The 13,753-nt window shown below is 40.0% G+C and overlaps 1 protein-coding gene across 1 annotated transcript; it reads right to left on the bottom strand.

Moving 5' to 3' along the window:
* Positions 1-9,862: 9,862 nt before the first annotated feature.
* Positions 9,863-13,734, bottom strand: LOC113664563 (uncharacterized). Its single transcript, XM_027180184.2, has 2 exons — positions 13,371-13,734; positions 9,863-12,741 (listed from the first exon to the last, which is right to left on the bottom strand). The coding sequence occupies exons 1-2, from the start codon at positions 13,712-13,714 to the stop codon at positions 12,171-12,173; spliced, it is 915 nt and encodes a 304-aa protein (XP_027035985.2). The 5' UTR covers positions 13,715-13,734; the 3' UTR covers positions 9,863-12,170.
* Positions 13,735-13,753: the final 19 nt, after the last annotated feature.

Below are 13,753 nucleotides of genomic sequence, written 5' to 3' on the forward strand. Positions count from 1 at the left end.
TTTTCTTCTTGTGCCTTCACCTTTGCTGAAGGTTTACCAATGAGAACTCGTGAATAATTGAATATCTCATGTGTAAACTTTAAGTGATGCCTCAGGCGATCTTTCGAGGCCAAACTATACAAACACCGACTTAGTTGATTTTTATTTCTAACGGTGCTCTTTTAGACGAAGTTAACTGTTGACCAAAAATCGACATGGTTTGATTTCATGGTTTTCATAGTGCTATACACTCGAAACAAAGGGAGACGTAAAATAGGAATTTTGGATCACCTTCTACTTGTAATTAGACAATTTTTCTCAAACTACACATGGTGTGAATTGATTTCTTTTTTTAGTTTACAGAGATTATGTTTGTCAATCACCAGACTGGAGATCGTGTTTACTTCAAACGGCGAGTGAATCAAGTTATCGTGGCCCATGTCACTATGGGAAAATGCTACGGCCTAAGGAGTGGGGACATGACAAGGTCGAATGCAGCTTTCTCTTACCAACTGTTGGTCGGTGATAACTCATTTTACCCGGGGGTTTTTCATCTCTGGGTTCACAGAAAATTGCCACAAGGACTGTGACTCCTGATTTGGAGACAGCGACTCGTTATATTTTCACTCATCAGCTTCTCAGGATAACCTTGGGAGCGCGGCATTTCACACTAATGGTCATGACAAACTTGATAAGAGACTTACTAGTGTTGGCCTGCATTAAGAGTAGCATGGACAGTAACGGAGCCTTACATGAGGATGATATTTTAATATTGGGGATTTTGAGTCGCTTCAAAAGAGTAAATAGCTTTGAAGGTAATTTAGTGTTAACAACTGGGTAGAAAACGTAAATTAGCCACCGTAAAGGGTAAAAAAGCTGACGTTTCGAGCGTTAGCCCTTCGTCAGAGCGATTAGAGGAATTGTGGGTTGTGTGTAAAATAAATAGCTTTGAAGACCGTTTCTCCTCCTACAGTCGTTTTTGTAAACCTTATCATGTAATTATGTCAGCATCTATATGAATTCTTTTCATAAAATGACCAGAGAGAGGCAAGTCAGTTGAAAACATCTTCTTAGTGAATAAACGTAAGTCGTGAGCAAAGCAAGCATACAACTGTAACTTCAGAAATAAAAGTAAAGGCTAATTTTTCATCTCTAGTGAATACATATTTCGCAGTGAGTTAATTATTTCTCTGAAAAAAATACAAGGAAGGTTTTAAGAGCCATTTTCCGAGAAAATCGAAAATCGCATGACACTCGTGAAAAAAACCAATTCTTTTTCCTTTCGCCAAAACATCCCTTTCAGTAACCTTATTGAAGAAAAAATAATTTTGGGTTCAAGCGATTCATTGTACGGGAGAAATTATAAAAAGTTTGAAAAATCGATTTTTTGCTGGTTTTTCGTACTCAAAACAACAGAATCCGACCGCAACTTCGAGAAAACGGTGAACGCATAAGAAACAATCCCTAACATCGAAACTTCAGCCGAGTATTATTTCGTACTTACTCTTTAATTTCCTGAAAGAAATTTGAAGAAAGAAGTTTTTAACATTTACAATCGACAAGTTTAAAAAGGTCAAATTTGTATTTCTGGAAATGTTAATAAATGAAGGCGAACTTTAACTGTTGTAAAAGGCCATTGGTATATGCCGCTTCCTAGTAAAACCCATATAGAATAAAACCTTGGCTATTGAACTAAATTACTGGAAATTTTTAGCTCTGGAAATCCAATACAATCCTCACATTAAAGTAAGCAATTTGAGTATCTGAGTAAATAAAATTTATGCAAATTAGACGGCCCGCTGAATGAATTCATATTTTTAACGCAAAGTTTTGTTGAACGAACAACTTACCATTGCTTGTTGTGATAGAAGTTAAATCCATCTCTCAATCTGTTTGTCCTGTGAAGTGGCAACTCATCCATACCTGATTTGACCAAAATGTGTCCAGCAACTTCAGCGCTTGAGCTATGTAAACACTTCCCAAGCAGCGCTTATTACGCATCATCAGACGCTTCAGTAATAATGAAACCCGATTATGTTTTGTCCGAAAATAACATACAATGATGAAAATTAACCACTTCTCAAACCGCACAGTTAACAAGGTGAGTATTACTCTTATTGAGCGAACAAATCAGATACTAGACGGGATAACAAGATCATATGACGCATAATTTAGCAAACGTGCAGAGATTGGTCACGCTAGCTTGTCGCATACGACGGTACGTGCTATACTTCGTTCACAATGTAAACAGACAAAGAAGTAATTACAGCTGTCCCAATGAAAAAATGTACAACCTTACGTCTGTTTATATATCATCAGTGTAGAAATATTCGACTCTAGGAACAATATTAATAAAACATTTCCAGGTCAAATGCTCCTGGAATAAAATTTATATACTGTCACGAACTGTTTCGCCACTTACTATTGCACGCGCCTCTACGATTTTATTTTTAATTGAATTATTTCCGTCTAGTATTACGAAATGCTGAAACAGCGTTAGAGGAGTTTGTCTCGTTTGTTGGGAGAGCTTTGTTTTTTGTCATGGCTTCGGCAACGTTTCACTCATGTAGTTTTTCTGGTTTATTACACGACGCCACACCCTGTGGTTTAAGCAGCGATTATCCAGACCAAGTTGAAGTTCTCGCTTTAAGAAATTGTACAAGGGACATGTCGAGGCACTGCGAGCTGTATGGATTAAAAGCAGATACAGCACTTGACACTGAATGGAAACTGCTGTTAGCAAGAGCAAGTAAATCTTATGTACTGTCTTACCGTCTTATGTAACGGCTAATAGTGGTGTACATTTCCATCATCTCTTTATCACAGACCTCACGATGGTCATGTTATTCTAAGAAAATCTTCGGGTGCTTTCCATTCAGCCCAAAATTCCGGAAGTTTCGGTTAGAAATCAAATGGAATGGACCATTTCGGTTCGGTCCTACCAGAATATTTGGGAACGCCTTTGAAGCTGGTCCACTTTGACCGGTCAGGTTATTTCGGTCGGTCGAACCGAAATGTCCCCTTCCATTTGACAAAATTATTGTCCCCAGTACTCGCGTACCGCTCTTTTGTATCCGGCTTGCAGTACAATAAGCAAACGAGTTCATCTCTTTAAAAATCGCAGGCTTTCTGCGATGTTAATATTTTGCAAACATAACATTAACGCTCACGATAGCAAAAAAGATCTTTATTCACCATCCCCGCTCCGCCACCCACGCACACACACCTGTCACTGATACAGAGACTTTAAAGACCTTTTTATGAAAACGCGACCTCAAGATCTCCTAGCACACGAGCCTCTCAACTCGCTCGTGATGTATGCAATGGAAAATTTTCCCTTTACCTTTGTTTAGGGGTATTTGCAATGGAAGAGTCCCACTTGTCATTGACAATATGCCCTCGCCACAGAGCGGAATTTGGTATGCGCTGGAGATCCTCAAAAGTGAAGTGTAGCATTCCACTAGAAATAGCTGCTCACAAAACAGCCTCGGTCAAAGGCGATCGGCATTTGGGCAGCGTTCTATCTGCATTTATTTTAAACACTGAAGGAATACTTATTCAAGTTGGATTGCGTAAGTTTATCGTAACACATTTGTAGCTAAAGTACACGCTTTAATTTTAAACGCGCGAGGGCGTAAAGCAACATATGCGCAAGCGTTACAATACCCTTTATTCTCCTGTTCCCCTCCCCCCCAAGGAAGAAAATGGCTTTGAAGAATAGTAAAGAAATCGGCGATGGCCTTTTAACAAGGTTTACATTTATTTTTGCCACAGCTCTTTGCAGAATGTGCAAGCAACATTTCGCAGAGACAAACCAACAACAGAAAGTGACACCCGCACCAATGATTGAAGTTACTCCATACGTAGAACTAGAGACTTCAGAAGCAAATGTAAGTAAGTAAACGGTAACCTTGGATACAGAGTGATACTGGTCAATCTGTTGAAGAGTTCGCAGAAAGCTTTGGACGTCTTACAATCGCTGATGACACCTTTCTGTCGCCAGACACAATAAGCACAGCTTCCACTCAGAGTGACGAGCCCTCACCTGTGATCTTACATGAGCCGCACGTTAAGCTGAGTGAGTTCCTGGCAGCATGCAAAATTGAGCCACTTGGAAAGCCATGGATTTCTTGGATTGATTCCTCTGAGCGTACAAGACAACGTCAGACAAGGAGAGCCACAGAAATAGTAGCAACTGTACTAAAGAGCGTCACCCCTGATAATGCTGGTGAACTCTGGCGACGTCTAGCCTCTTCTACGGCTATGAACAAGGCCCTAGGTGTAAGCGAGTTGTCACATTCAGAGCATTTGTATTTAGAGGCCCTAGCAGAAGCGTACCAGAATGCAACCAGCTGGGATACCCGTAGACAAGTGCTTTTGATTATGGCAGGGGCTGGAACTTTCAACAATATTTCCCGTTATATCCCGGGGTTGACGAGTGACCGATACTCCGTGGCTAATCTTCATCGATCACAGTTTGGCCGAGGCGCTCAAGTTCCACAACAGTCTACCACACGAATACGAGTAGACTTGAGGCAGCTTGACCACTTTCTTGGTTTCATCACAAGCCCGCATCTTTTTCAGGACTTTCCATTTGGGCGAAAACATCTCAAGCTTTCGTCTGGTTAGGTTATTCAAGTACCTAACGTAATCCGTATGATGATACCCGAGCGAGTGGTACAACAGTACACTCAGGACTGTTTGAAGATCAACTTCAGACCATTCAGCGGAACTACTATGAGACGGGTACTCTTTGAGTGCATGTGCCTCTGTAAGAAATTCACTGCAGGGCTTAGATTATTTTGCAGCTGAAGGTGCTCGCGCATTTGATGATCTCGTGGCCCTTGCACGCCAAATAGGGGAATTAGGTTCCGGCAAGGAGTGGGAGACTACAGTTGTGCAAGCAAGCAGTATTTGAAGGGGGACTATAGGGTAATGTGAATTCTGACTCCAGCAAGACAGCTTGAATAAAACTAAAAGTAAGTACTTCTTTTATCTCGTCAACAAAATCATTCCGTAAAAAAAAAATTTGTACTCTTTTTCTTCTCTAAATGGTGCACGTGTAACTAGCTTACATAAATTCTCGAGATTAACAATGCGCGCACGAGGATAGTCTTTTCTAAGGTTAAGGTTTAAAGTTATTCGCCCCCCTACGTTAATAATATATGTTAGATTAAAAAATCATTTGATTAACTATTATATTGAAGTATAAGCACAGACAAACAGTAATCTCAGTTTTGTTTTATCAACAGGTTCATGTCACTAGCCCCTCTAACGTAGCAGACCATTGTGTGTTGTTTGCTCTTAGCGACTGTAGTGATTCAGATTACCAGCAACAATGCAGTCACCAACACACTAATCTTTGTGACCGTTGTCAAAGTCTTCAGGAAACTCTGGCAAAGATTGAACGGGTCTGGAGAAACTTGACGACAACACTGTCTTGATAATTAACGACTGGGCCATGAAGTTCCTGCCACAAAAATACAGAGAGTCCCAAACCGACTGGTTTGGTAAGCGAGGTATCTCCTGGCACGTTTCTGTCGTCTACCGTCGTGTGAGCGGGGTACTCCAGTGGCAGGGCTTTCTGCACATAGTCCAGTCGTGCAATCAAGGCAGTGCTGCAGTGGTTAAAATCATGCAGGATGTCCTGATTACCATCAAGCTGGAACACAGTGAGATTAACAAGGCGTTCTTTCGCTAGGATAACGCAGGATGTTATCATTCGTCGTCCACCGTACTCTCATGCCCAGTGATATCCTCCTCCACCGGCATCGAAATCAAGCGCATTGACTTTTCTGACCCACAGGGTGGAAAAGGTGCCGCAGACAGGCTCGCTGCAACCTGCGAGAATCACGTCAGGACTTTCATAAACGAAGGAAATGACGTGGCCAATGCCGAACAACTGAAGAGTGCTCTTCTTTCGCATGGGGGGGGGGGGGGGTAGAAGGAGTTCGGGTTGCTGTCATACAAAGTGTTGAAGAGGAAGCAGTAGTAGATGACAACAGAAAGATTATCGGTATCAACAAATTAAACAATTTCGAGTTTAAAGACGAAATTCTCGTAGCTTGGCGCGCTTATGGTATGGGAAAGGGAAAAGAGATCGCATTGGAAACAACATCAGAAGGTTAGTCTAATGAAAATTCACAATTTCATCGTTTTTTCATAGAATTATTTCATCGCGCAAATATATATTTTTTTACAGTTTGAGTAAAAAGGTGTTTCTTATAGCCTTTAGACGCATGAAAGGCATCCATTTCCCATCCTGGTACGCAGGAGGAGCGGATGTCTACCACCCCATGGGGTTTTGCTTTGTAAAAGACTTAAGCCCCTTAGCCCCTTTATAAATTTATAGCGCTTAATTTGTTCTACAAAATTTTTAAAACGGACATATGGCGGTTCTGAAGAACATGTCGTCATAAGATGTAAAAAGCAAACGTTTCATCTGTTCGCGCAGCAAAGTGGACCAAAGGGGCACTCTTCACAGGCTGTGCAGAGTGAAGAATTGAAGTAGGTGAACAGTGCTTTTTATGTAAATCTTGTTTCTTTATGTGTTATCTACTTCAGAGCATGGCATTGGTTGGCTTTCATCTGAGTTTTCTTCTGGAGACTTTAAACCCCTTAGCCCAAAACCGACTCAGTCAAGTAAGAAGCAAGAGACGGAAGTGGAGCAGGATCATGATCATACTGACAATACAAATGAATCGTCATCCGTGTTTACCTGCCCTCAGGATGGGTGTGTTAAGGTCTTTCAAAGGCTGTCATCTCTCGAAAAACACCTATCTTTAGAGAAATGCACCAAGTCTCCAGAAACGGTCTTTGTTAGACCTTGCCAAACTAGACTACAAGTCCAGGTTGGAGGAGGGCACGACCAGTCAAGTTATTTCGTTTGCGTCTTTTAGGGATACAAGAGAGGCTACATCCGGCGAATTAGAGGTAAAAGAAGGATGGGCGCTAAAGCCGAGCAAAAAAGTATATCGCTTTAACCAAAAACAGAGGGATTATCTAAATGCGAAGTTTACAATTGGTCAAACCAGCGGCAGAAAACCAGACGGTGATATCGTAACGTGAAATGAGATGTGCACAAGGACCTGATAGTGTTCGTTTGTTCAAAGTATCCGAGTTTCTTACCCCGCAGCAGTGTACTTCATATTTCTCAGGTCTTGCAGCGAAGGTCCGACGGTAAACATCCGACGATGCTGAAATCCAAGCTGTAGTAGAAGAGGAAAACTTTACCATGGCAAGAGAAACAATCCTATCCATCACGCTACAGCACCCCATCACTTACGATCAGTACGATATCTGTGCCATGGCCAAGGGAGGATCTCTGGAGCGACTTAAACTTGGAATGCTTCAAAACATTTGTCAGCAACTAGAATAAGAAGCACCTCCCAAGCCTGTTCGCCGCAAAGCGCTCTACGTTGACCTGCTGAAAAAAGCCTTCATTAATTGCACTTGCCAGCTCCGTGGGCAAAATATGTAGAAACAGAAAGTACTATCCTGCTCACAGACGTTTTTCTGTTTTGGGAATTTGGTGCGCACAAGATAAGCGATTTCTCGTGAGAGAGGGCGGAACGCGCTTTTTTTTTTACGTGCGACGATATCTAAAAATGAAGAGAGTCTGTGAACAGGCTAGTTAAGTACACAAATTGTAGAGTTTTGCCTAAACGGTGCTCTCACTTCTCCTCAGAGGCTTGCTTCCAGGAGTGAATCATTCACCATTTGTTCTCGCCGGAATAACTAAGTCAAGAAAAAATCTATTTTGTTCATTGTTTTGCTTCCTTTACTTATTTTTGAAGTTTGTTTATGTTTAAAAGAGCGTTCCCCTTCGGAAAGTGAGATCATTTCTGGTTTGTCAGGGTGAGTCCTTGTTACAAATCAGTCAGTTACCTTTCAGCTCGTGACTATTTACACGTTATAAATGTCTCTTCCCGCTCTAACGAATCAATGACACCTTATCTTATAAATGTGAAGAGGTATTTTAGCCTGCATAACAGCCGCTTTATGAGCCAAGCGAGGTGAACGCAGCATTTGCTCGAAGCACGAAACGAGTGCGAAGCGCGAGACGAGGGATGGAGAAAAATAAAGCTTTATTTTTCTCCTCTCCTCGTCGCTTCTCGCGCTTCGCGCAAAATGCCACTTTCGCCTCGCTTGGTTCATAAAGCGCCTGTTATGCAGGCTGGAGGTATTTCTTCAAGTTCTTTGAGTTAACCAAAGATAACTTTATTTATCTTCGCTAAACAACACTTCTAGAGGTCTCTATAGAAAGCGTTACGCGCGAGAATGTGGAATTTTATAACACTCCACATCGCGTATTCAGCCCTGCGGAGTGGTTCTCTTTCTCGCGCTCGCGGCGTGAATTGGTCATAGTTAACTCAAAGATTATTATTAGCCTCAATAGGCTTTTCAACAATTTTGAAGAGGTCTGGAAGGCTTTAAGGATGCGAAAAGCACACGCAAGTTTGAAGTTGTGTTGTGGACAAGCTCTTAATGAAACTGAGAATTTCTAGTTACCTGGCTTGGGTTTCCTGGTTTCGGAGGAAAATTCATTAAAAAAAAAATCCAAAACAAAACTAAAGCAAGCTATAAAGTTGACTTTTCTGCTTCTTTTTTTTTTGCTGTAGGGATTGTTGCAAGGTGGGAAATTCGGGAATAACGAACTTATTAAGGAACCATTTGTGTTTGAAATATTTTAGGAAATATACCACTCTGAATCAAAAACTGAGATGAATGTCTTTCACAGCCAGTCAGAATATGCATGTGTCCAGACCAATACAAATATATAAATCAAATAAAGTAAGAAGGTCTGTTCAGTGAAAAGTTTATATATTTTTTTACCAAAACAAAGGCCGAAAACAGAAGCTATGGAGTATTTCGTGACAGTTTGCTAACGTGACCTTGGCATGTAACCGATTTCCGGGTCAGCAGAGGTCATAAGACCTTGTGATGGCTTGAAATCGTAACTAAACGAATTCAGAATCGAAGTCAACGGTTTCGAATGCATTTTAATTCTGCTTTTTCCCCCTGAAGAAACTATTTTAAAATTGTGGTAACGGAGTTTCGTCAAGCGATGACAGCTTCAGTTCGAAGTTGCGATCTCAATGATTTCACTGGTAGCAAAGTGGCTAAACAAACGTTTTTCAGTCGTCATATAAAAAGCTATTTACGGCTCTTACCAACACGGCTGAAAGCTAGAAATAACATTTTCACTCTAAAAACACATTATAAGCAACAGTAAGTAGTCCTTTTACACTAAACTTTGCGTTTAGTATGAATTCATTCAGCGGGCCGTCTAATTTGCATAAATTTGATTAACTTAAATTCTCAAATTGCTTACTCCAGTGTTAGGGCTGCATTTAATTTCCAGAGCTAAAACGTTCCCGTAATTTACTTCAATAGCCAAGGCTTTATTCTACATGGGTTTTACTAGGAAGCGACATATACCAGAGGGCTTTTACAACAGTTAAAAATCGCTTTCATTTTCTAACATTTCAAGAGACACAAATATGACCATTTTAAACTTGTCGATTGTAAATGTTAAAAACTTCTTTCTTCAAATTTTTCTTTTAGGATTTTAAAGATTAAGAACGAAATAAGACTCGGCTGAAGTTTCGATGTTAGGGATTGTTTCTTATGCGTTGACCGTTTTCTCGAAGTTGCGGTCGGATTCTGTTGTTTTTAAGCGCGAAAAGACAGCAATAAATCGATTTTTCAAACTTTTTGTTATTTCTCCCGTACAATGAATCGCTTGAACCCAAAACTATTTTTTCTTGAATTAGGTCACTAAAAGGGATGTTTTGGCAAAAGAAAAAAAATTCCAATTTTTTACGAGTGTCTTGCGATTTTCGATTTTCTCGGAAAATGGCTCTTAAGTACTGAGTTTCATCATCATCATCATATTTTATTTGCCTTATTTACACAATACAAAAAAATTTATTTACAGCGGTTATAGCTAGAAGGCGAGGAGACTCAGGAAGCCACCGGGCTTATGGGAGAGCCACCTCACTTACATTAATAAATAAAGTAGAGAAAAAGTGCTGCGAATGTGCGGCTAGGCCAATTCAAGGATTATTTAAGTAAAAACTCTTGCATTTTCGTCTTAAAACTAAGAAGGTTTGACGAACGAGTGACTGAAACAGGAAGAGAGTTCCAAATTTTAGGACCTTGGTGAAGAATTATAAATTGCTTGAGATTTGTGCGGCACAAATGCGTTCGATAATTACTGGCTGTTCTGGTACCATAGTTGTGAATTTGGCTATTCGTTACAAAAAGATTGAGAAGCAATGGAGGCAATAAGTTATTTCTATAATAAAACATGAATTTGGCGGTTTCAAAAGTATTGACTTGGAAAATATCTAAAATTCCTAGTTTGGAGAATAAAGGAGCGGAATAGGCTCGATAGTCTGAGTTGGTGATAGCCCGCACAGCTCGCTTTTGCAAGTAATAAATTCTATTTAAGTTAGATGCGTATGTGGACGACCAGGCACAGTTACAATAGACGATATAAGGATAAATTAAGGTGTAGTACAAAGTGAGCTTGGTTGTAGAGGATAGGAAAAAGCGAGACCTGACTATAATACCTATTAATTTAGCGATTTGTTTACATACATAGCTGATATGGTGTTTCCAAGTGAGATGATCATCAATATAGACCCCAAGGAATTTAGTTATGTTAGATTGTTGTAGGGGTTTACCTCCAAAGGAGAGAGAAATGCTGGAGTTAAATTTCTTCTGTCTGGGTTTAAAAATTACGTAGTTAGTTTTCCTTATATTAACTGAGAGCTTATTGCATTTTAGCCAGACATCGATATTTTGGAGTTCATCATTAAGTACGGATTCTAAGCAATTTGGGTTTGAGCGAGAATAAAAGATACTGGTGTCATCAGCGAAAAGCAGAGGGTCTGTTAATTCAGAGGGTTAGGGAGGTCATTTATGTATAGAATGAACAATAGAGGGCCTAAAATCGAACCTTGAGGGACACCACACTTGATAGTTTGCATAGGAGAGCAAGCTTGATTGAATTGGGCAAATTGCTGGCGGCAAGAAAAGTAGCTTTTGAACCACTGCAGAGCCACGTCACGGATACCATAGTGCTCTAATTTTGCAAACAAGATATGATGGTCGAGAGTGTCAAATGCTTTGGAAAGATCTAGGAACTAGGAGTTTCTCTCAGGGGAGCATTACAAAGTAGTTTCTTCTTATTAAAATAACATATCAGGTTAACGGGTCACCTTATAGCGGTGTAAATATCATAGTAGCGACATAATTATAATGTTCTCCGCCACAATGATTTAAGGGAAAACAAGTACCTGATGAGATCGAGTCCGTAAGCTCTCTCTCTTTTGTGAGCCAGTTCAGCTGTTCAACGAGGTTTGAACGCCACCAAATTTGCACAAGTATGGAATAACTTAACAAACAATGCCAAGAAGTGTCGCTGTCATCCACAAAAGCTCAGCTCTGAGAGATCGAAAAATCAGTAAACTAGTTAGTTAGCTAGTTTTCTACGGTAAAAGTCATCATTTAGCTCAACATTAGGGACATTTTTTTCACAATTTTAAACATGGTGTTATTGATCCTCGTCCTTCTTACCATGAGTGTGGAATAAAGAAATAACCTGGGCACCTATGATAGGGAGACGTGGTGGACACACGAATGGCGCGCTGGTTTCCAGGTTGACATTGTTTGATTTAAGTATCTTAACCTTACCCCTATGCATCCTACATCTCCAAAGTAATTTTCCTGAAACAAGACAAAAAGAAATTGAAAACATGGTATATTTTGAGCTGGGTCGTCGATAAAAGGACCGATGCTAAACTTTTGTCAAGTGTATCATCTGGCGAGCGGCCAAGTCTTTTTCGCGAACAAGAATTCACTTAGTTCACCATTGTCTCATTGTTAAGTTCAAGGTCAATTTTGTGGTTGACCGACTCTCTTGATGAGGTATATCTCGTTGCAGATAAAACCGTGTCCGTTTATTGCTCAATTCCAAAGAATAAATTTTTCTTTGGTGAACTGACGGTATCCTGTGGATGGCCTTTTGGCCGAAGTCGGCCGTTTCGACAGTGAATTGACTGACGGTGTAAGGATGTTCTTCTTAACTTTATTAGTTTATTTATTTATATTATCCTGTTTTTTTTCGTGTGGTCCCGGATTCTTTTCTTTCATTCCGATATGTTCCAAACTATTTCTGTGTTTCAAAAATATAACTTTATTGTGTTCAGCCACATTGAAGTAAATCCAGAACTACACATTATCAATTGTTCCAGCCCTTTTAAGAGCTTCCTTTGAGTACAAGGCCGGGATTTAATCGTTGTAAAAGAACTTGTAGATATCATCAATCCACACAGGATATGGTGGACTGGCAGATCATATCTTTGTGTCTGGAATATCTTTGTTTGTGATCTCTTGGCCTTGAATTTTCCAAAAAGACTGGAGGTCAGCAAATGTAGCCACATATCTGTCCAATTTCCAATTTCTGAAAGGCAGCTGAAATTGCTTGAGTTTGACAAACATCTGAGGAGCCCAAAGAAAACAAAAAACCCAACAAAAAGCCTGATATAAAACTGGCTGGGAATGCTCTCAAGGAGAAGAGGAAATTCTGACAGGAGCATTTGTATCTGCTCTTTACTTAGTTCCCTAAATGATGCCAGAGTCACTGATGATACAAGGCTCAATTCTGCTGAATCTTCATTCTTTAAATATTCCACTGGATTTGGCAAATCAAGTTTGAACATTTCTTTGGGTTCCTTGTGCTGGGCTTCTACCCTGCAAACAAAATAACAGCTTTCAGGAAATCCAGGAAGATGGAAAGTGATCAATCAGCATATGTTTAAAAGACAATAGATTTGACTGAGTTGGGTAAAGCATGAGCATTAACATCATTCCCATATTTCTATTTGTTTTACAAAAGAAACAAACTTGTTTGTTCAATGTCATCCCAGAGAGCGCTGAAAAGTCCACATGCGAAACTGTGAACCTTCTTGACAGAAAATAGATTAATAACATATGTTCCCCTCTGCAGCAAATACTCCATGGGTAATTAAAACAATAGCCTCCACTTCAAGCTATGGTTCACCCACATATACACACTCATGCTTTTTACCAATATCACGTTTCACATAGCAGGTTTCATAAGGTAATTTGTGGAACTATCATCAGCAATGAACCCAACCAGCAATGTTGTCTTCACTTTTAAACTTGTCTAGTGTTGGAAATGGCTTGTTATAAATTATCGCCAACTATGTATTTTACATTTATACCAAGTATTTCGGTTGAAATACCATCAATCGTAAAGTATAAGAATAAAAGAAGACTAATATATCGTTCCTTTAATAAATGTAAAAACAGCAACCCTCAACTTTGACAGTTAATTGTTACTCATACGTTTAGCATACCTCTCTAACCAGACGTGAACGCAGTATTCAGCACATTCTATGGCCGAGCTAGTAACCAATTGAAATAAAATCTTATCCATGAAAGGAGAGATGGCTGATAGAGCAGTATCCTCTTCAGTTAGAATACCACAAGCAGCAAGTCTCCACTCCAACGACCTAACAGCGACTGTGTTTAAGTGCTTATAAAATGGCAGCATCCTCTTCAAGCTCTTGGTATCACATTTAGTTTTACCTATAACTCCAACAATTTCAGAAATTACAAACTGTTGCAGATTTGGACGACTAACTGCAGCATCTAATAGTACTTTTATCGATAGCTCGTATTCACCTAGACTGTCCGCCATTTCAAGTACATTGCTCACCGCTGGTTTCCTTGCTCGCGT

This window comes from Pocillopora damicornis, chromosome 13 (assembly GCF_964200805.1).
Source record: "Pocillopora damicornis chromosome 13, jaPocDami1.2, whole genome shotgun sequence".
In the NCBI taxonomy this organism is placed as follows: domain Eukaryota; kingdom Metazoa; phylum Cnidaria; class Anthozoa; order Scleractinia; family Pocilloporidae; genus Pocillopora; species Pocillopora damicornis.